Below are 21171 nucleotides of genomic sequence, written 5' to 3' on the forward strand. Positions count from 1 at the left end.
ATTACTAAACGGGCGGTTTGCTTGAAAATCAAAATAATCACACAGAATTATAATTAATTAACGAGCGATAAAATTTGTTAATCATAATTAAAATTGAGATTAAAAAACACAAAGGAAGGGAAGCCCTTCCATTTCTGTCGAACGCTCGACGCGGACAAAACTTGCGACGCGCCTGCGACGACTCGCCTAACGGCGACGACTCGGTCAACTCGCCGGTCGTCACCATCATTCGCCCCCCTATTCTCGGCCTTCCCCACCGTCTCCTTCGGCGTCACCATCACCTCAAAAAACGCCTCCCCCTCAAATCCCCCACGCCTACTCAAATCTCTCGACGAACGCCTCCCCAATCAATAGCGTCTCGTTCCGCTGCTCGCGCGCACCGTCGGACGGTCGCCGAGCACCATGGATGGTCGGCGGCCGCTCCCGCTCCTGGTCGCCGTCCTCCTTTTCCTCGTCCGACGCTCCCTCACTTCCCCCGACGCCGACGTCCTCTTCGCCTTCAAGGCCACTATCATCGACAACTCCGGCTCCCTCAGCAGCTGGGTCCCTGACTCCGACCCTTGCTCCGGCAAGGTGACCAAGTGGGCCGGCGTCCTCTGCGACGATGAAGGCAGCGTCGACGGGCTTCGGCTCGAGAACATGAACCTCGCCGGCGTGATTGACGTCGGCCCCCTCGCGGCCCTGCCTCGGCTCCGCACCTTCAGCATCATAAACAACGGCTTCGCCGGGACAATGCCGGAGTTCGGGAAGCTCACAAGCTTGAAAGCCGTGTACCTGTCGAGGAACAAGTTCTCCGGCGAGCTTCCCGACGCGTCGTTCGCCGGCATGAGCTGGTTGAAGAAGCTGTACCTGTCGAACAACCAATTCACGGGAGCGATTCCGGCCTCTGTCGCCTCGCTGCCAAGGCTGCTTGAGCTGGGGCTGGACGGCAACAGGTTCACCGGCGCGATCCCACAGCTCCGATCGAACGAGTTGAAGATGGTGAACTTGTCGAACAATAACTTGGAGGGAAGCATCCCGGCGGGCATCAGCAATATGGACGCTAGTCTCTTTTCAGGTTATCATCTTCTAAAAACTTCAAATTATCAAAGTTTTGAAAATTTGTATTTTATTTTAATTCTGTGGCGATTTTTTCACAGGTAACAAAGGCTTATGCGGCAAACCTCTTCAAGTTTCATGTTCTTCGTCGTCGTCGTCGTCGCCGCCGCCGGCGTCGTCGTCGTCGTCATCTTCGCCATCATCTAACATGTCGTCGATGGTAGTCCTCAGTCTAGTTCTAGCCATTATCGCCATCATACTCTCGACTCGTCGCCGGCCGCCGGAGAATAATGTTAAAGCTCCTCCTGCGGTAGTAAAGAGCTCGAAGCCCGCGCAAACCAAAGAAGAAATGATGGAGGAGGGATCAATTCGCTCCGACGCCGGGAGCACCACTAGCAAGAAGTCCACAAAGGAGACCGACCAAGGAAGGTTGATCTTCGTGAAAGACGGCATAGGGAGGTTCGAGCTGAAAGACCTGCTCAAGTCCTCTGCAGAGGTGTTGGCCACCAGCAACTTCGTCACCTCCTACAAGGCCGCCTTGCCGAACGGCACGGCCATGGTGGTCAAAAGGTTTAGGAACATGAACAGGGTCGGGAAGGAGGACTTCGACGAGCATATGAGACGGCTAGGAAGGTTGTCCCACCCAAATCTGCTGCCATTGGTAGCTTACTATTACAGGAAGGATGAGAAGCTGCTGGTCACTGGCTATGCCGTCAAACGGAGCTTGGCGGATCTCCTCCGACAGAAAGAAGCATCGCTTGACTGGTGCACTCGATTGAAGATCGTGAAAGGAGTAGCCAAAGGGTTAAACTACCTGTACGAAGAGCTGCAGATGCTCAGCGTGCCCCACGGCCATCTCAAGTCCTCGAACGTCCTTCTCAATGACTCCCTCGAGCCACTGCTCACCGACTTCGCCCTGATTCCGGTGATGAACCCGGCGCAGGCCGCCCAATTCATGGCGGCGTTCAAGTGCCCCGAGTACAAAAAACAAGAGAGGACGTGCAAGAAGAGCGACGTCTGGAGCTTGGGCATGCTCATACTCGAGATCCTGACAGGGAAAGTGCCCGCCACGGAGAAGGGAGGGACAGACTTGCCGGCCCTAGTGAGCTCAGTCCCCCGAGAGGAATGGGCGAGCAAGGTGCTCGACGGAGAGGTAATGCCAACGCCGGCGGCGACGACGAAGGAAGAGCTGATCAAGTTGCTGCAGATCGGATTAGATTGTTGCGAGGAAGATGCGGAGAAGCGGTGCGAGCTAGAAGAAGCTCTGGACAAGATTGAAGCGCTGAAGGAAGCAGCAAGTGGAGATTAAATTGAACAAGCTCGCAATGCAACAAAAACACAGCAGTGAGTGATCCACAGTGCAATCGGCGAGGTCCGAAGGTTTTCCTGTGTTCTCGACAACAATGGCAGTGTGGAAAACGGTAAGGTGGCAGGGATTTCATGGACGAGAAAGAGATCTCGATGTTCTAGAGCCACACTCAATTTTTTTCCTGATATATTTAGCTGCTTAAGTTTAATACCAATTTAATTTCTCGTAAGAGTTTCGGTAGAGGAAAAATGATACGATAACATTCGATACTAGTTGGTTGTGAGATTCATAAAACACTTCTAAATTGTATGATTTGTGTTTCCAACTGTGCCATCTTCCTGTTACTTGTAAAACTAAGTGATATAGAGGAATTCAGATACCGGCGATCGAGTACTCTTAGGGCATCCACAATGTTACCAAATATTTCATCCAAATATTTGTGATTCTCACATCCACATCATCAATCAAATATCTCTTTCTTTAAATATCTCAACTTTCAAAATCAAATATATCACAAACCAAATATTTATGGATCCCACCTATTATCCTTATCTCATTTTCAAATATCATAATTAAATATCACAATCAATTATTATATTATTTTTAATAATAAAATAATTAAAAATTACCGAGCAAAATCTTTTACCCAGTGATTTCCAATCTCCTCACAAATATCCCCTATTGTAGGGGGATATTTGATATGTGAGGATATTTAAATAAATATCCCCATCAAATACTCCCTATTGGAGATGCCCTTATCGAACACTCTTTGTAGTCTCCGTATCTTAATATATTTTGTTCAAAGTTAACATACAATCAGAGGGCATGTCTCTCGCCTTTCTTTCCCGGGCCCCACTACCACCGAAGCTCGAGAACTAAGTCGACCTCTTTTTGATCTCGATACATCCAAATCTAGTCGCCCCGACCCACATGCCTCCTTTAATAGTAGATTATTACAGGTATATCATTAAGTAATTAATTAAACTTTTTCTTGATTTAAGTATTCCGGTAATTTTCTTTTATAACAATATATATCTATGTATAAAAATAATATGCAACATGAAAAAATCTAACATGAAACCAACATGATACACTGCATAACTGTGAGTCCCACTGTATGGATGTAGAATCCACTGTATGCAATTGAATGTGTCATGTTGATTTTATGTTGGACTTTTTCATACTGCATATCATTGCTGCTGTGTATATATAACATTCTACTTCTTGGATCAATAAACTTTACTGATGAACCATGTTCTATAGACACCAAGTTTAAAACTTCAAGTTGTAGTAAAATAGTAATCATCAGTCAGCAAATGAAGAACAGGAGGTGGAAAAGGTCAAAGACTGGCATAATCCACCATCTCATTCTTTAAACCTCACATGATCCAACAACCAGTTATAAGATTATTTTCCTGCAGTCAAAGATCAATCACATGTTTTCAAACCAGAGGAAAGTAAACAATTGCAGGAAAACACAGGAGAATCCAATGATTTAAACACCTAAGCACCTCCTTAGTTTACAAGGGAGAGGAGGAAGATGAAACTGATGGAGCAGCTCAAGTGTTTCTCATCTGCAGTGCTGCTACTGATGGTATTGCTCCTTTCCGTCACTAGCTTCGGTCAAACGAGGAAGCTGCTGTCGGCCGGAGAAGAGTTTGTCGCCGTGAAAATAGACCGGGCAGCAAACCAGGGAAGGCAAGCAGAGGTGAGTTTTAGGAGAATTCCGCCATCAAACTCAAACCCAACACACAACAAGTAAGCTGTGTTATGAGTTGAGCTTCTATTACAAAAAGATGTTACAGCAAAGTGAAGAGATTAGCAAATGTGGTCATTTCATGGTGGTGTAGAGATCTATTTCCCCTCCTTTAACTAAGACTTTTACTGTTTTATGGATCGAGGTTTAGAATCTTGTTGTATATTGTAAAAGACTTGTTAAACTAATACTTTGAACACAGCACAAAATATAATGCCTTTACTATAAATATATAATTTGTTCAAACGCGATCATCACAAATAACGCTGACACAGGCTGTGTGTCTACCTTACGGTTGGAACCATAGCCGCAGAATAACTAACAAGTCGATGATCTTCATCTGTGTTCCAACTCATTCCCATTCCACAGTTGCAGGTGGTTTCGATGTTATGTCTTGACACACTCGATTGACGCCACGGACATTGTTGCATATCTTTCGAACCACGTCGATGAGGAATTTATGATCGAAGTAATACCTGACAGGATTTCAGAAAAAAAACGATAGCAATTGTGCAACAACAAATCACTATTACTTCAACAATCATGTTTTGGAGCTAACCAGTCTGCGGTCATTCCATCCTCGCTAGTAATCGCCCGAAGTACGACGACATGAGAATGTGTCCTTTGATCTCCTTGAACACCCACTGATTGTACTGGGAGAAAAACAGCAAAAGCTTGCCAGATGGAATCATAGAGGCCAGCTTCTTTGATTGACTGGATAAAAATCTCATCCACCTAGAAAATATGTTATAAGAGGGTAGTATCTTGAGGGGGGCAAACAAAGCTCAAGAAGAAGACATCAAGCAAACCTGCCGAAGAATCTCCAAAGCATTTCCTTCAGTTACATCGCCAAGCACGCGGACGGCGAGGCCAGGTCCAGGGAATGGGTGTCTCTTTAGAAATGATTCAGGAACATTCAAAATGGATCCAAGTTTTCGTACCTTACAAGCACTTGGCATGTTAGAATCATTCAGTGTAGCAAAAATGTCATGTAACTGGATATCATCATACCTCATCTTTAAATAAGAACTTTAGTGGTTCAATAAGCTTTAGCTTCATGTCCTTCGGGAGCCCTCCAACATTGTGATGGCTCTTGATTGTGTGAGAGTGAGTCATTCCACTTCCAGGAGGTGGACAAGACTCTATTACATCCGGATAGAGAGTCCCCTGGACCAAGAAAGTAGGTTTCTTCTCCAATTTTTTCTCTAGTTCTATAGCAAATTCATCAAAAATGTGTATGAACTCATGACCGATAATTTTTCTCTTCATCTCAGGGTCTTTAACACCTTTTAGCTTATTCAGAAACTGCTCAGAAGCATCTACACAAGTAACTGGTAAATGCAGCTCGCTTTCAAAGGTCGACATGACTCTTTCCCTTTCCTTGTACCTATAGCAGGTAAGGTTTATTGTATCAAATAGATGCAATGGCATCAAGCTTTCATCTTGTAACAATACTATGAAAGGAGTGTAATTAACCTCAATAAGCCATTGTCAACAAAAACGCAATGAAGCCTATCTCCAATTGCCTTGTGAACAAGAGTAGCAGCAACAGTGGAATCGACTCCTCCAGATAGTGCACAAATCACATGCTCATCAGGCCCTACCATACCTTTGATAACCTTAACTTCTTCTTCGAGTACATCTTGCATCTTCCAATCAGCAGATATCCCACAAACGTCCAAGAGAAAATGTCGGAGTGTCTCCATTCCTTGAGGAGAATGTGTGACCTATCAGATCCAAAAAGAAAATGACAATAATATATGCATGTTATAACCGCATTCTCAAACTACAATTTATGGCCTGAAAAAAAATTCTACTACAACACCCCAAGCAATTGTGGAATGTACACAAAAACTAAAAGACTTCAAGATGCAAACATGAAGTTTGAATTGAAACAGAAAAAAAAAATGGTCGCTAACATCATTGTCACCATAACCCTTTAAAGGCAGATTATTTATAAATCAACAGAAATTGTCAATTTGGTGCAGGATCTAAAGTTTGGATCTTGAAATTGGACATTTGATAACACACTAGAATGAATCTCTTCTCACTGAATTGAAGCGCATGTAACTAAAAGAAGAAGAAAAAGAAAGATGCCTTGACAATTCATACGAGCAACTGGCAAATAGACAAGACAGGAAAAAAATTTTCAAAGAAACGTTACCTCCGGATGGTACTGGAGACCATAGAGCCTTTTTGATCTGTTTTCAATAGCGGCCACTGATCCCTGCAGACTCCTGGCGACCACCATGAAACCCTCAGGCAACTTCACCGCCTCATCTCCGTGGCTCATCCACACAATCTGATGCTCGCCAGAGGCCTCCGCCCCATAAAGCCCGCACTCACCCTCCACGGCGATCTCCATCTTCCCATACTCCTGCTTCTCCCCGACGTCGACGACTCCTCCCAGCTTCTGCACGATCAGCTGCATCCCGTAGCAGATGCCGAGCACGAAGACGCCGTTCTCCTCGGCGTACTCGAGGAAGCCGTCAGGAAACGAGGGCGCACCGGGAGCGTGGACGGAATGGGGCCCGCCGGAGAGTATTACGACGCGAGGATTCAGCTTAGCGATGGATTCGAGGGAGTTGGTTCCGGAGACGCAGAGGGAGAGGACGGAGAGCTGCCGGATCCGGCGGGTGATGAGGTGGGTGTACTGGGAGCCATAGTCAAGGATGAGGACGAGGTTGGAGGCGCCGCGCGCCACGCCGTTGGAGGCCTTGGATTTGACGACGGGGTCCATGTCTCCGGCGGCGGCTAGAGTTGGGGCTAGGTGTCTCCGGCGGCTAGAGTTGGAGCTAGGGTTTAAGCGAGGAAGGGAAATTTATAAAGGTCACAACCTGGCCGGCGGGAACCACACTTTACCGGGGCAATGAAGCATTATAAGCCGTTGATGGGGATCAAGATCTTGATAGTGCGATCACAGCCATCGATGAAAAGAACACACGTGGACGGCGGATGAAGAATCTATCAAAACTATCTACGGCTCGTATGGCTGCGTCGGCCATCAGAGACGAGGGAATAAAGTAAAGGGCGAATTTCATTATATTTTATTTTGCCCATGATTATCATCCTTTTTTAGAAAGTGCCACTTTATGTTTAAAGTAAAATTATCATAATTCTATTTTAGCACCCACTTGTTTGGGAAATCTGTAAAATCTTGTAGTTGTTAATAATCTATATTTGAAAACCCTAAAAATTCTATAAATTTTTACAAATACATGAATTTGGGTTTTAACAAAAAAATAAATCATATTTTCAAAGAATACCGCTGAGTTAAAATTTGATTTTAAAAAATAATATTTAGCATAAATCCATGTATCAATTTTTATGGGAAATTTATCTTTTTCACTTGATTTATCATAAAAAAATTCTAATGAAAACACATGTATTTCATGCACAAATAAACAATCTTACTTTTGACACAGATAGCCAAGCTTTTTCAAAAGCATAACATTTGAAAAGCTAGTGTTTTATTAAATCAAAGCTAGCTTGATTACATAATATAAAAATATTTTCAAATATTATTTGGTAAACTTTGTAGATAGTAATTTTCATTATTTCGATATTTTTTTAAATTTGGGATTCGGTCGTGAATTACGGAATTAAAAATTTTAAACTCTTAAAATTAATTTAATCGATTCAGGCATCATCCAATTCAATTTAATCGATTTAACTCAATTTGAATTTTTGAAATCTAGATAAAAACTATTTGACCAAAATTAATATATTTTAAGAGATAAAAATTAAAATTTTAAATTAATCGAATTACATTTTTACTTTTGATCGATTCAATCAATTAATAAATTGTTATTCCTGTGCTGAAAAAAATAAATATTAAATTTATGGGAGCTCTATGATGACGATAGTAATATCACTCGTACAAGTGGAATATTTTTTTTTTATATATTGTGTCTCTTGATCTTATAAAAATTTTAAATTAATTATTAAAATAAATTGAAAAATATTTTTTGTAAAAAAGTAAAATTTATCATCCAACGACTCCACACGATCGATCTCATGACTATCTGTGAGGAAATAAATCAAAAAATTCTAGTTGGTCACAACAAAAAAGAGTAGTGCTCGATTTTATCGAAATTCAAATCCTTATTCTCTTCTACAAATCTATTTCATAATAACCAATTCAATTATGTCTTAAAAATAATCAAAAAACACTCAGGATCACTCATCTATACAATCAATCTGGGACTTCCCTTCTTGAACGCTGAAATTTGTTAATCTGATCACAAAATATGTTATATCCGAATTTGGAAAACATTATTATGTTTCAAAAAAAGAAAAATAGAAATTTTTTTTTTGTCAACGGATAAACGCGGGTAATTAAGAAAATAACATGAAACCCGAAAACGTTCTAAAAATTAGAAAATAGAGTTTTTTTTAGAAAAACAAAAAGACGATAGAAATGGTGGCGTGGATTTGTTGCTTCTCTCTCCCACTCCGATCCCGACTCCATTCGAATCATCGCGCAGGATTAACCCTAAAAAGGCGAAGAGCAAAGCGCACGCAAAGGTGCGCTAGAGAAACGGAGCGGCAGCGGTGGGAGGAGGCCGTCGGTTGATTGGATTTGCCCCCCAAATCCCTTCGCGCCATCTAGGATCGGGGGCGATCATCTACTTTTTCTTTGATTTCTTGTTCTTAACTCTTTTGATCTCCAGGGTACGATTTGTTGATCTGGTTTGCGACGCCTTTTGTGGTTTCGGATTGCAGTGAGGCCTCCGGGACCGGATGCCTCTTCTGACTTCTCGTTTAGATCGAGCTTCGATTTTACTTTTAGATTGATGTATTCTTGTCGCCTATTTGAATCTCTTGTCGACATAAAAGGTCTCTGTAGCTTTGATCTGATTCGAAGATCCGATCGTTGTCGTATAATTCTTCTTCTGGAATGTGGGCGTCGGCATGTTAAAGCGAGAAGCTCTGCGGTCGTGCTTTTCTCTTTTTAGATTCCTTCGAAGTGATCGCTCTCCTTCAATGGCTTTGAATAAGCCTCTCCTGTGTGCGCACTCCTGTGGGTTCAGCCAGATGAGGGTAGCTAAGGAGGGAAGAAAACACGAAGGGAAGTTTTTGGTTCGCACGGACATTGGTTCCACCGGTTGTCCTTGCAATGGATTGAGCTCGATCAGCAACTTGGAGCACCACAATGGTGTTCCTAGGAGAGCAGATGATAAAAATTTGAAGTGGAATGTTTTGGCACCCCATCGCCAAGTTGATTGCGATTCAGAAGCCATGCTATCAGAGGATTTGAGGTTGAAGTTGGTGAATGGAGATGGGTCATGTAAACATGTAAATCATTTTGGATTTCTGGGCCTTTCAGGTGGTGAGAAGTTGATTGTTGCCGTTGATGTTGATGAAGGTATTCTTAGTAAACTCATTGTTATCTGTGTTAGGATTGTTGTGATACTTATATTGCATGAGGGTCCATTGTCATTTGAATGTCCGGTGAACACACCAAGAATATTCATCCTTGTCATACGGGTAACGGTACCTACTAACTAGATCCTATCCAGTATTGTTTGGAAGGAATTGGATTTAACGTGCTTTGTGATCTATAATCTATGGGATTGTTAGATAGTGCTAACCTGTTAGCTCCACTTGGAAAATAATCAGTTCAAATTAAATATTATTGTTGGAGTGTAAAATAATATTTTTGGAGCAACTGCTCTTTCTTATGCATGACCTTGGCTAATAATACTAGGACAATCTTTATTTAAAACAAATTGTCAGTGGTAAAATTGAATGTTTCTGTTGGCACTGTTATATGCGCCATGTTGCTTTTTGTTATATGCAATCTTGCTCCGTTGATATTGACATAGCCCATTGCATAATTCTAAGCTGAATCTACTCACTTGACTTCTTACCTATTTTTATGATTTTCAGTATTGGGAAGCTTTCTTTCAGTTTTGAACAAATTTATTGCGGATCGATACTCCTCAAATCATTCCGTTGCAGAGTACTATGTCTATGAGTTTTTCAAGGTATCGTATGTTGAATTGAAGTTGGTTTAATTTAAATCTCAATTTTTTATATGCAAAAGGATCTAGAAATTATTTTTCCCTTATAATTTAGTTCTTACTGACATTAGTCATCTACTCTATCAACAGGTCTGGAAATGTTCTCGAGCTGAAGGTTGGTGGTATATATTCTTTATTTTTTCTGTTTTATCGACTTGGAGCTGTTTCTTTTCATTTTGAGATGCATCATGTTTTCCCCCTTCTTTTTTTAGCTGATATCCGCGTCCATGAGTTCTTCAAAACTTCTTACTTCAAATCTGGCATTCGTCCAATCCCTGGTGCGCAGCATGCTCTCCATAATCTGTCTACTTTTTGCAACCTATCTGTGGTAACGTGAGTCTTTTTTATTCTTATTTCTGGTTTAGGTCTTTATAAGGGAATTGTGGTCATCTGTATCATAAATGAATTGATTTACTGCTACAACGCTGGTAATTAGTGTTTTTCTTTTTGAATAGTTCTCGTCAGAATGCTATTAAGGATCACACAGTTGAATGGATAGAAGAGCATTATCCAGGCTTGTTTCAGGAAATTTACTTTGGCAACCATTTTGCTCTAGATGGAGTATCAAGGCCAAAGTCTGATATTTGCAGGTTTGCTGGAGTATCAATTTTTATTCTTATTATTGTTTCTTAGTGTTCATCATCAGGATTATTTTATTCAAGCATGGAATTGAGGGAAGTTTAGATTTCTCTAGTAAAGGCGAAGAAAGCATTAAGGCATCATTAGAATACATTGTGCATGTAATCCTAGAAAAACTTGGGATTTAGTCTTAACACAGGCTGATATGGCTTGCTTATGGAAAAAAAAACTGTTCTGGGCTTGGCTTCCTTGGAGGGAAAGAAAGAGGTTCTGTTCGACTGATTTCTTGGAGGAAAGGAGAGAGGGAAAATTTCAAGAACTTATTTGTGAAAAACATAAAGAGAATCATAAATTAAAATAGATTTCGAAGTTAAAAAAATATTTTAAGCCTGGATTTGAACTTCATTGCATGCAAAAGTGTGAAAGTGTTATTAGGGGAATCTTGTTTTTGGAGTTTCCTTCCCTCCTAGGAAACACACTCTAAGAAAAGAAGAACGGAATTTGATTGGGCAAGGAATGGAAGATGCAGTCAACTAACATAAGGGGAAGGCCTGCTTATGTTATATTCTCTAGGAATGCAACTTTTATACCTTGATTTACAACCAAATTGCGAATTTGTTGAAAGTTTTGGAAAAATCTTTGTGTTTCTCAGATCCGACTTCAGACACGTTTTATCATGAAAATCTTTTGCCCTTTTTCTTGTCTCGAGTCTTTATAGCGTTTTTGTATGTTTACTATTCTTCCATCATCCTGCTTTGAAGCCCATAGAGTTACTCTTTGCAGATCTCTGGGAGCACATGTCCTTATCGACGACAATCCAAAATATGCTATTGAATGTGCAGAAATTGGCATGAGAGTGCTACTCTTTGATTACCACAACTCGTATCCTTGGTGCAAGTCGGATTCAGCAATCTCACATCCATTGGTGACAAAGGTTCACAACTGGCAGGAGGTAGAGTTGCAGCTGCTCTCATGGGTAGCGAGATAGGAAATTGAATCTCAAAACTTCCCTTTTGTAGGCATCTCTCTCTTTCCTTCCACATATTTCCCTATATTTTGGAAGTAAAAGCAAATTCGATCAAATCTCTAATAAGAGATGCATTTACAGTACCTTGAAATGGAAAGAATTGTGAATACTTGGATAGACCTACTTGATCAATGGCAAATTGTTCTGCATTTTGTGGGAATTCTCAGTCTTTGTTGTGTTGCTCCTTGAAAGATCTGGTTAATTTTTTGCTGGATGCTATGACACTGTCAACTTGAGCAATTGCAGTTCTCAAATGTTCTTCGTTCTCAGTTGTTACGTACTTTCATGTAATATATTGAACTTTTATTCATGCCATGCAATTAAGAATCTAATTAACGCAAACAATTAATGAAGTAGGCCATGAATTTAGAGAGTTCATGGGCCAGAGTCATGGAGGAGATTGGCGATGGCAATGGCGACGCTGCAGAGCTTGAAGAAGTACTCGTTCCTCTCCATGAAGGGCGACTGGAGCCCGGGCTTGTCGGCGTAGGCGCTCTCGCAGGTGTCGGAGTTGGTCATGGCGGCGGAGACGAGGTCGTTGACGTCGTCGTAGGCTCCGCGGCGAAGTGCGGCGGCGGACAGCCGGAGCACGTCCACGGCCTCCTTGTACTCCTCGACGCAGTCTCTCAGGCACCAGGCGGCGTAGGTCCGGCCTTCTCCGGCGCTGGCGTCGTGGCTCCTGGAGAGGTTCTTGGCGAGCGCGACGGTGGCCTTGGCGTGGGCGAGGCTGACGTCGAGGGCGATGGCGGCGAGTCCCTGAACGTCAGCGCGGCGGCTTCTGGGGCGGGAGGCGAGGGAGGCGACACAGACGTCGTAGTAGAGCGTGCGGTTGCAGGTGGAGGCGATGAGGCCGCCGGAGGCGGCCGAAGGTGCGTCCCCGTGGGAGAGGACGACGACGGCAAATGAAGACGCGGCGATGAATGCGAAGAACAAGAGGAGAGGCAACGGCGGCGAAGGAGGAGGAAGAGAAGCCGCCATGGCGAAGCGAATCTGGCGCTGCTTAATTGACACCGTTCCCGATTTGTAATCGCGAGGAAATGAACTAAATGGCTAATTTTCAAAATGCCCCCACTAAATCCTTGTTTTTTATAAAACACCTTTCAAATTTTCATAAATAATAAGAGCTTTTTTCACATGTCCCCGGGGCCATGGTGTCATGGTATGATATCCGGATTATCACCTAGGCATCCGCGATTCGATCCCCAGCTACGACGTATTTGTAGAAATTTTCTTTCCCGGAGCATCGCAATCAATGAGGATGCAAAGGATGGGCATCTGGGTTGACCGCTGCGTGCGCTTCCCGATTTACCCTGGTGGTCGGTGGAAAACTTTTGTGAGACCGGACAAATCACCCAGGGATTAAGTCAATGTGACTGACTGGAATTATCATTTTTAAGAGCTTTTTTCACATTACCTGAATCTCGATGGCATGTTTATAAATTTCCAATCAACCACAAGAGTTCGTCGGTGTCATCTTTAGTTGGTTGGAGTTGCGAGCGTTTGGTAGTTCGTCGTCGGAGCAGGAAAAGCACGAAAACGGCTACTATTTATTTTCCTCACGTGAATAGATGAATTATTTATTTGCTAATTTTTTATGCAATAAATTCGTTAGGTTTTCCATCTTAATACATAATAAATTAGTTATTCGTGATAAATTAAGTTTTAGCAGTCAATCCTACTGTTATTTGAATATTTGGATATTTATATTATAAACTAAAATATAAATAATCTTTTTTTTTTGTTAGATAGAAAGTAAAAAGATATGCGACATAGGCCTGCATAAAACCCACTATACGGTAATCAGATTAATTGAAAGTAGGTTTCGCGAATCTTCCTTTCCATGTCGTAATACTTTGCACGCTTCTTGAAAGTTTTTTAACGTTTTAAATTTTTAATCGCAAAAATTAATGATTACCTTTGTTCATGTTTTGTTTCAAAAATTAATTTCAAGTACTTTTCTTAGGGGAAAAAATTTTAAATTCGATTTAATTTATAATTTCTTAATTAAATTAGGTGCAAATTAATTATCAAAATAAGAAGGTTGTGCATAATGAATATTTTTTTTAATAAACACGGAACATGTTTTTATTTTATTTTTTTATTAATCAAATGCATTTTAATGTTTTTAATTTTATTATTAAAATACTCGAATATTAAATAGAGAATGATATTTTGTATATGTAAAAAAAATTAATTATAAGTTTATTATTATTTTTTAATATTCATCATCTCTTGGAGGATAAAAATACTAAAAATTTCAATTGGACGGTTGATCATTGAGTAGTTAGGGAACTTTAGTCCCACATTGCCAATTTATCATAGTTTTGGAAACTATATTAATCACCAGCTTGCTTCAGAAGGCACGACCTTACTTGAACAGGATCTGTTCTATAGGCTCGTACAACTGTATCCTTGAGTGTTAAGGAGACAGGCAACCCAATCTGGTGGATGACGTAAGATCTCAAGATCAGAGCATGATTAACGACTCAGATCCAATAGGACCTGTGGTTGTGGAGGATTGTTCTCAGCAGATCGATGGTCTGCTGTGATGGTCTTGAGATTGTCTGACAGATCCAATTCTTTTTTTATATTAATCATATGCCTTTTAATGTTTTTTTATTTTATTATTAAAATTCTTGAATATTAAAAAAAATAATGATATTTTATATATGTAAAAAGGGGAACTATGGAAATTTTCTCATAATTTATTAATTTTCAGCATTGCATGGAGATTTTAATAGGACGGCGATCATTGAGTAGTTAGCTTTAGTCTCAAATCGCCTATGTATGATAGTTTCGGAGAATTTATTAATCACCTTCTAGATTCAAAAAGCATGACTTTACTTGAACAGGATTTGTTCTATAGGTTCGAACAACTATATCCTTCAATGTAAAGGAGAGAGGCAACACAATTTTGTTGATGGCATAATAATTTTTTTGAATTAAACGAATCGACCAAATTTTTAAATAAAAATCGAACAATCCGAATCGATAAAATATCGATTGATTTGATTTTCGACCGAATTAACCGAATTTTTAAAATATTATGAAAATTTTATCAATTAATTAGGGATTTATAAGTTTACTCACTTAGAAATTTATAAATTATTTTTTTTATTTTGATTAATTTGATTTAATCGAATAAGAAATTTTAAAATCGAAATCGAACCGAATTAACTAATTTTTTGAAAAAAATAACTGAAATTTTGAAATACCCGAATCGAATTTTTAAATTTGATCGGTTTGATCTGTTTATTCGATTTAATCAAATTTTTGCTCACTCCTACTCAGCAGATCCTGTATCTGCTGTGGTGGTCTTTAGATTATCTGACAGATCTAAGTTTTTTCAACATTTTAAATTTTTAATCGCAAAAATTAATGATTACCTTTGTTCATGTTTTGTTTCAAAAATTAATTTCAAGTACTTTTCTTAGGGGAAAAAATTTTAAATTCAATTTAATTTTATAGAATAAGATAATTTCTTAATTAAATTAGGTGCAAATTAATTATCAAAATAAGAAGGTTGTGCATAATGAATATTTTTTTTAATAAACACGGAACATGTTTTTATTTTATTTTTTTATTAATCAAATGCATTTTAATGTTTTTAATTTTATTATTATAATACTCGAATATTAAATAGAGAATGATATTTTGTATATGTAAAAAAAATTAATTATAAGTTTATTATTATTTTTTAATATTCATCATCTCTTGGAGGATAAAAATACTAAAAATTTCAATTGGACGGTTGATCATTGAGTAGTTAGGGAACTTTAGTCCCACATTGCCAATTTATCATAGTTTTGGAAACTATATTAATCACCAGCTTGCTTCAGAAGGCACGACCTTACTTGAACAGGATCTGTTCTATAGGCTCGTACAACTGTATCCTTGAGTGTTAAGGAGACAGGCAACCCAATCTGGTGGATGACGTAAGATCTCAAGATCAGAGCATGATTAACGACTCAGATCCAATAGGACCTGTGGTTGTGGAGGATTGTTTCAGCAGATCGATGGTCTGCTGTGATGGTCTTGAGATTGTCTGACAGATCCAATTCTTTTTTTATATTAATCATATGCCTTTTAATGTTTTTTTATTTTATTATTAAAATTCTTGAATATTAAAAAAAATAATGATATTTTATATATGTAAAAAGGGGAACTACGGAAATTTTCTCATAATTTATTAATTTTCAGCATTGCATGGAGATTTTAATAGGACGGCGATCATTGAGTAGTTAGCTTTAGTCTCAAATCGCCTATGTATGATAGTTTCGGAGAATTTATTAATCACCTTCTAGATTCAAAAAGCATGACTTTACTTGAACAGGATTTGTTCTATAGGTTTGAACAACTATATCCTTCAATGTAAAGGAGAGAGGCAACACAATTTTGTTGATGGCATAATAATTTTTTTGAATTAAACGAATCGACCAAATTTTTAAATAAAAATCGAACAATCCGAATCGATAAAATATCGATTGATTTGATTTTCGACCGAATTAACCGAATTTTTAAAATATTATGAAAATTTTATCAATTAATTAGGGATTTATAAGTTTACTCACTTAGAAATTTATAAATTATTTTTTTATTTTGATTAATTTGATTTAATCGAATAAGAAATTTTAAAATCGAAATCGAACCGAATTAACTAATTTTTTGAAAAAAAAAATAACTGAAATTTTGAAATACCCGAATCGAATTTTTAAATTTGATCGGTTTGATCTGTTTATTCGATTTAATCAAATTTTTGCTCACTCCTACTCAGCAGATCCTGTATCTGCTGTGGTGGTCTTTAGATTATCTGACAGATCTAAGTTTTTTCAACATTTTAAATTTTTAATCGCAAAAATTAATGATTACCTTTGTTCATGTTTTGTTTCAAAAATTAATTTCAAGTACTTTTCTTAGGGGAAAAAATTTTAAATTCAATTTAATTTTATAGAATAAGATAATTTCTTAATTAAATTAGGTGCAAATTAATTATCAAAATAAGAAGGTTGTGCATAATGAATATTTTTTTTAATAAACACGGAACATGTTTTTATTTTATTTTTTTATTAATCAAATGCATTTTAATGTTTTTAATTTTATTATTATAATACTCGAATATTAAATAGAGAATGATATTTTGTATATGTAAAAAAAATTAATTATAAGTTTATTATTATTTTATAATATTCATCATCTCTTGGAGGATAAAAATACTAAAAATTTCAATTGGACGGTTGATCATTGAGTAGTTAGGGAACTTTAGTCCCACATTGCCAATTTATCATAGTTTTGGAAACTATATTAATCACCAGCTTGCTTCAGAAGGCACGACCTTACTTGAACAGGATCTGTTCTATAGGCTCGTACAACTGTATCCTTGAGTGTTAAGGAGACAGGCAACCCAATCTGGTGGATGACGTAAGATCTCAAGATCAGAGCATGATTAACGACTCAGATCCAATAGGACCTGTGGTTGTGGAGGATTGTTCTCAGCAGATCGATGGTCTGCTGTGATGGTCTTGAGATTGTCTGACAGATCCAATTCTTTTTTTATATTAATCATATGCCTTTTAATATTTTTTTATTTTATTATTAAAATTCTTGAATATTAAAAAAATAGATAATGATATTTTATATATGTAAAAAGGAGAACTACTAAAATTTTTTCATAATTTATTAATTTTCAACATTGTTTAGAGATTTTAATAGGACGGTAATCATTGAGTAGTTAACTTTAGTCCCAAATCACCTATTTATAATAGTTTTGAAGAATTTATTAATCATCTTCTAGATTCAAAAAGCACGACTTTACTTGAGCATGACATCCTCAAGGAAGAAAAAGAAAGATAAGATAATAAGCGATAGCTACGGATAAGAAAAGTTGACGGTGAATAGAGGAAGGGAGGGTGGGCAACGGATAAGGACATCCTCAGGAGAAGAGGAGAAGAAGAAGAAGAGAAGAGACAGAGGAAGGGACATCCATCAGGAGAAGAAGAGAAGAAGAGAGAAGAGGAGAAGAGGGTAAGGACATCCTTAAGAGAAGAGAAGAGGAGAAGAAGAGAAGATAATAAGCAATTAATGGCTAAGTAGAAAAATGAGAGCGACGTGTATAAAACCAACAGACTATACCTTGTTCATCAAACCAACATATATATATTGAATATATAATAACTCTAATTTAAATCAGCTGAATAGCAAAAGAATATTATAACCCTTTATATTCGTGAGGGTGGATTACAGTGAGGCTGATAGGGATTCCATTTGATTTCAATGAATACTATAATGTAGCTGTGCATGAGACTTCAAAGTATCTTCCTCATTTCTCACACAGTCAGACTTGAGTACTTCAGTAGTTCCTCAGCCATCCTTTTTCTAAGTGTGCCATGAGATGAGAGGACTACTACCACTTCACTGCAGCCATTAGTGAACTAGTACGAGTCAACCATAATTCCCACGCACACAATTCACATTAAATGAATTAAAGCTTGCACCCACTTGACATATCCAATGAATCCATTCAACTTTTTTCATCATGTGTTTTTGACAGGAGATCAATTCATGGCACGCCTTGTTTCCTATCCATTTCAATTAGTATTGCTTATATAAATGTAAAACAAAAAAAAGTTGTTGTAGTAATAGCTCAATGCATGTTTAGTGATTTGAATTTGGTAGAGTGTGCTCTCAAAGGTTATATAATTTTTTATTTGACACTAGGTATTCAATTAATCCTATCGATCTTATGAAAATTTTTATCGATCATCAAAGTAATCAAAAAGTAAAAAATGAAAGTCCAACTTAACAGTGAATATTCTCAAACTTACTATCTATTTGAAAAAAAAAATCCTATAAATTCACCACATCTGAATTTCGTACTCTATTTGTCTGATTTGTCTATGTATAAGGGTGAACTCATGCACAGAACCTAAATACATAGAGCTGAGTTAATTACAATAGAACATAACTGCTTCGTCGAGATAATACCTTTCTTCGTCGTGGTATTTCTCGATTTAACTCTTCCTACAACTTTCTTGCACATGCATTGTCACAAGTCATTCCCAGGCTAACCACGTCCAGCATCCTTTTGATTGCGTTCTCCATTTGGAGAAAAATTTCTACAAATACGTCGTAATTGAAGATCGAACCGTAGATACTTGTGTGATAACCTAGATGTCCTACCACGACATTGTTGCTCCGGGGACACTTCCTTTATAGATCAAGCACAGTCACCAAGTGGAAGACGATTGGTCGGCGATGGCTCTAAGTGGGCGGCCGATCATGTCTACCTTTTCGTCCCTTCCACTCACTATTTATAGGCTCGTTCGCCGATCCATCAAATCCAATCCAAGTGGAGCAGCCCGCTGAGCTTTTTCTACTGTCACACGTGTAGCAATGCTGTCGAACGGAGCTCTTCTTCTCCAGCTCTGCTTTCTAATCCCCTTGGTCGCCGCCGCCGCACCGCTGGATTCGTCGGTGTCGCCGGCGGCAGCCTGCAAGTCGTCTTTCTATCCCAAGCTTTGCGTCGCCATGCTTTCTCCGTTGCGGTCCACGCCGATGAACCAGTACGAGTACGGCAAGTACTCCGTGAGGCAGGCGCTGCGGCAGGCGCGGCGCACGGCCGCGCTCCTCGACGGTTATCTCGCCGGCAGGCTCGGCGGCGCGAGGGCGCATCGCGGGGTCGGAGGCGGCGGGGCCATGCAGGACTGCCGCGACCTGGCCGGGCTGAGCGCGGAGTACCTGGCGGCGGCGCAGGGTGAGCTGGGGCGTGGGAAGTCGCTGGACGCGGCCGCCGCTGGGCGGGTGCGCGCGCTCATGAGCGCCGTGGTGACTAACCAGCAGACATGCTACGACGGCCTGCAGGCGTCCCGCGACGGCGGATTTCCGGAGTTGCAGAGCACGCTCGCGAACGGGACGCAGCTCTACGGCGTCTCGCTCGGGCTTGTCACCACCGCGCTCGGGCGGAGCTCCGCTGCCGCCAACACAGGTGATCATCGACAATAACTTAAAACACATGCGTGCGTGCTCTGTTTTATGAAAACGGAGATCTTGAGGCCATGAAACGCCTCGTGTCATGCGATCTCATGGTTGAATCTTTGTCGTCTGTTTGATTCGATGCTCGTGCTTTTGTTAACTGCGACTTTTGACTTTCCTCTTGGAGTTCAGGGTCGTCTTCTTCCGATAGTCAATCTGCACCTCCACCGGTTTCTCCTCCGACGATCGCCGGGAGGAGCCTCGTCGAGGAGCTCAGCCGGATCGTGCCGGTAAAACTATCGCAGTCAGGGGTGAGGGTAGCCCAAGATGGGACCGGCGACTTCACTTCAATCTCCGACGCCGTCGCTTTCGCCCCCAACGACACCGCCGCTGCCGTCGCCGGGTACTTCGCTGTCTACATAAGCGAAGGCGTTTACTGCGAGAATGTGGTCGTCCCCATGAACAAGAGGAATCTTATTTTGATCGGATCTGGCATAAATCGGACAGTAATCACGTCGAATCACAGCGTCGGCGATGGATGGACTACCTTCAACTCGGCTACATTCGGTGAGAATCAATCAAATCGATGTTCAAGTTGCAATTTGGATGCCTTCTCCGATTACAAGTTGGAGTTTTAATTGCAGCGGTTAACGGGGAGCGGTTCATCGCCGTCGGCATCACCTTCGAGAACACTGCAGGGGCGGCGAAGTTCCAGGCGGTGGCGGTGCGGAACAGCGCCGACCTCTCCATTTTCTACCGCTGCAGCTTCCTCGGTTACCAGGACACGCTCTACGTGCACACTCTCCGCCAGTTCTACCGCGACTGCGATGTCTACGGCACCGTCGACTTCATCTTCGGCAACGCCGCCGCCGTCTTCCAGAACTGCAACCTCTACGCGCGCCTCCCTCTCCACGGTCAATCCAACGTCGTCACGGCACAGGGCCGCACCATGCCGGAACAGTCCACTGGGATCTCCATCCACAACTGCACGGTGCGCGCCGCCCCCGAACTCGGTCGCGCCGCCAAGACCTTCCTCGGCCGCCCGTGGAAGGCCTACTCGCGCACGGTGGTCATGCAGTCCTTCATCGACGACGCGGTGGATCCGGCGGGGTGGCTAGAGTGGAGCGGCGCCTTCGCGCTCTGCACGCTCTACTACGGCGAGTTCCAAAACTACGGTTCCGGCGCCGACACCGTCGGGCGGGTAAAGTGGCCCGGCTTCAGCCTCATGAACTCCATGGACGCCTACAACTTCACTCTCTTTAACTTCACTTCCACCGACGCATGGCTGTCTTCTACATCAATTCCTTACAGCAGTGGCCTCTTATAGAACATTCCATTCCTGCAATTGATGAAGAAATTGGATTGCTAATTAATGTCCATAAAATCGCGAGAAACTAAGAATCTTAGAATCGCCATTGGCCACCCAATGCAGCAGATCCTCAAACTGCTCCCCGCCTTTGGTTTTCTG

At 40.6% G+C, this 21171-nt stretch overlaps 5 protein-coding genes and 3 non-coding genes across 9 annotated transcripts; 6 read left to right on the plus strand and 2 right to left on the minus strand.

Moving 5' to 3' along the window:
* The first annotated feature begins 402 nt into the window (after positions 1 to 402).
* Positions 403 to 2347, plus strand: LOC141836890 (pollen receptor-like kinase 4). The gene is made up of 2 exons (XM_074724356.1): positions 403 to 1057; positions 1140 to 2347. Exons 1-2 carry the CDS (start codon positions 403 to 405, stop codon positions 2345 to 2347), a joined length of 1863 nt encoding a protein of 620 aa, XP_074580457.1.
* Positions 2348 to 4302: 1955 nt separating this feature from the next.
* On the minus strand, positions 4303 to 6881 carry LOC141837631 (uncharacterized). The gene is made up of 6 exons (XM_074725005.1): positions 6268 to 6881; positions 5580 to 5830; positions 5115 to 5490; positions 4913 to 5044; positions 4663 to 4838; positions 4303 to 4579 (listed from the first exon to the last, which is right to left on the minus strand). The coding sequence occupies exons 1-6, from the start codon at positions 6841 to 6843 to the stop codon at positions 4456 to 4458; spliced, it is 1635 nt and encodes a 544-aa protein (XP_074581106.1). The 5' UTR covers positions 6844 to 6881; the 3' UTR covers positions 4303 to 4455.
* Positions 6882 to 8556: 1675 nt separating this feature from the next.
* Positions 8557 to 11954, plus strand: LOC141837632 (uncharacterized). The gene is made up of 6 exons (XM_074725007.1): positions 8557 to 9471; positions 9996 to 10093; positions 10220 to 10244; positions 10342 to 10462; positions 10585 to 10719; positions 11492 to 11954. The coding sequence occupies exons 1-6, from the start codon at positions 9018 to 9020 to the stop codon at positions 11694 to 11696; spliced, it is 1038 nt and encodes a 345-aa protein (XP_074581108.1). The 5' UTR covers positions 8557 to 9017; the 3' UTR covers positions 11697 to 11954.
* Positions 11955 to 12017: 63 nt separating this feature from the next.
* Positions 12018 to 12714, minus strand: LOC141837634 (pectinesterase inhibitor 28-like). Its single transcript, XM_074725010.1, has one exon. The coding sequence runs from the start codon at positions 12711 to 12713 to the stop codon at positions 12111 to 12113; it is 603 nt and encodes a 200-aa protein (XP_074581111.1). The 5' UTR covers position 12714; the 3' UTR covers positions 12018 to 12110.
* A 1383-nt stretch (positions 12715 to 14097) lies between these two features.
* LOC141842455 (small nucleolar RNA U3) lies at positions 14098 to 14309 on the plus strand. The gene has a single exon (XR_012602894.1). It is a non-coding gene; the product is annotated as a small nucleolar RNA U3 (small nucleolar RNA).
* Positions 14310 to 15579: 1270 nt separating this feature from the next.
* LOC141842457 (small nucleolar RNA U3) lies at positions 15580 to 15790 on the plus strand. The gene has a single exon (XR_012602896.1). It is a non-coding gene; the product is annotated as a small nucleolar RNA U3 (small nucleolar RNA).
* Positions 15791 to 17062: 1272 nt separating this feature from the next.
* On the plus strand, positions 17063 to 17274 carry LOC141842456 (small nucleolar RNA U3). The gene has a single exon (XR_012602895.1). It is a non-coding gene; the product is annotated as a small nucleolar RNA U3 (small nucleolar RNA).
* A 1821-nt stretch (positions 17275 to 19095) lies between these two features.
* On the plus strand, positions 19096 to 21030 carry LOC141837630 (pectinesterase-like). Of its 2 annotated transcripts, none has more exons than XM_074725004.1 (3): positions 19096 to 19719; positions 19926 to 20270; positions 20348 to 21030. In XM_074725004.1, the coding sequence occupies exons 1-3, from the start codon at positions 19125 to 19127 to the stop codon at positions 21028 to 21030; spliced, it is 1623 nt and encodes a 540-aa protein (XP_074581105.1). In that variant the 5' UTR covers positions 19096 to 19124. The 2 variants fall into 2 exon arrangements, with proteins under 2 accessions (XP_074581105.1, XP_074581104.1); XM_074725003.1 differs by having other exon boundaries at positions 19096 to 19716; positions 19896 to 20270.
* Positions 21031 to 21171: the final 141 nt, after the last annotated feature.

The sequence above is a fragment of the Curcuma longa genome, chromosome 11, assembly GCF_044706935.1.
Source record: "Curcuma longa cultivar G26 ecotype Majalengka, Jawa Barat chromosome 11, ITB_CL_G26_1.1, whole genome shotgun sequence".
Taxonomy (NCBI): Eukaryota; Viridiplantae; Streptophyta; class Magnoliopsida; order Zingiberales; family Zingiberaceae; genus Curcuma; species Curcuma longa.

Coding starts and splice junctions, on each gene's coding strand:
- LOC141836890 (XM_074724356.1), top strand. CDS start 403: ATGGATGGTCGGCGGCCGCTCCCGCTCCTGGTCGCCGTCCTCCTTTTC. Junction 1,058..1,139: donor GGACGCTAGTCTCTTTTCAG/GTTATCATCTTC, acceptor ATTTTTTCACAG/GTAACAAAGGCTTATGCGGC.
- LOC141837631 (XM_074725005.1), bottom strand. CDS start 6,843: ATGGACCCCGTCGTCAAATCCAAGGCCTCCAACGGCGTGGCGCGCGGC. Junction 5,831..6,267: donor GTCTCCAGTACCATCCGGAG/GTAACGTTTCTT, acceptor TGGATCTGATAG/GTCACACATTCTCCTCAAGG. Junction 4,839..4,912: donor CTTTGGAGATTCTTCGGCAG/GTTTGCTTGATG, acceptor CATATTTTCTAG/GTGGATGAGATTTTTATCCA.
- LOC141837632 (XM_074725007.1), top strand. CDS start 9,018: ATGTTAAAGCGAGAAGCTCTGCGGTCGTGCTTTTCTCTTTTTAGATTC. Junction 9,472..9,995: donor TGCCGTTGATGTTGATGAAG/GTATTCTTAGTA, acceptor TATGATTTTCAG/TATTGGGAAGCTTTCTTTCA. Junction 10,720..11,491: donor CCAAAGTCTGATATTTGCAG/GTTTGCTGGAGT, acceptor TACTCTTTGCAG/ATCTCTGGGAGCACATGTCC.
- LOC141837634 (XM_074725010.1), bottom strand. CDS start 12,713: ATGGCGGCTTCTCTTCCTCCTCCTTCGCCGCCGTTGCCTCTCCTCTTG.
- LOC141837630 (XM_074725003.1), top strand. CDS start 19,125: ATGCTGTCGAACGGAGCTCTTCTTCTCCAGCTCTGCTTTCTAATCCCC. Junction 19,717..19,895: donor CTCCGCTGCCGCCAACACAG/GTGATCATCGAC, acceptor CTTGGAGTTCAG/GGTCGTCTTCTTCCGATAGT. Junction 20,271..20,347: donor CTTCAACTCGGCTACATTCG/GTGAGAATCAAT, acceptor TTTTAATTGCAG/CGGTTAACGGGGAGCGGTTC.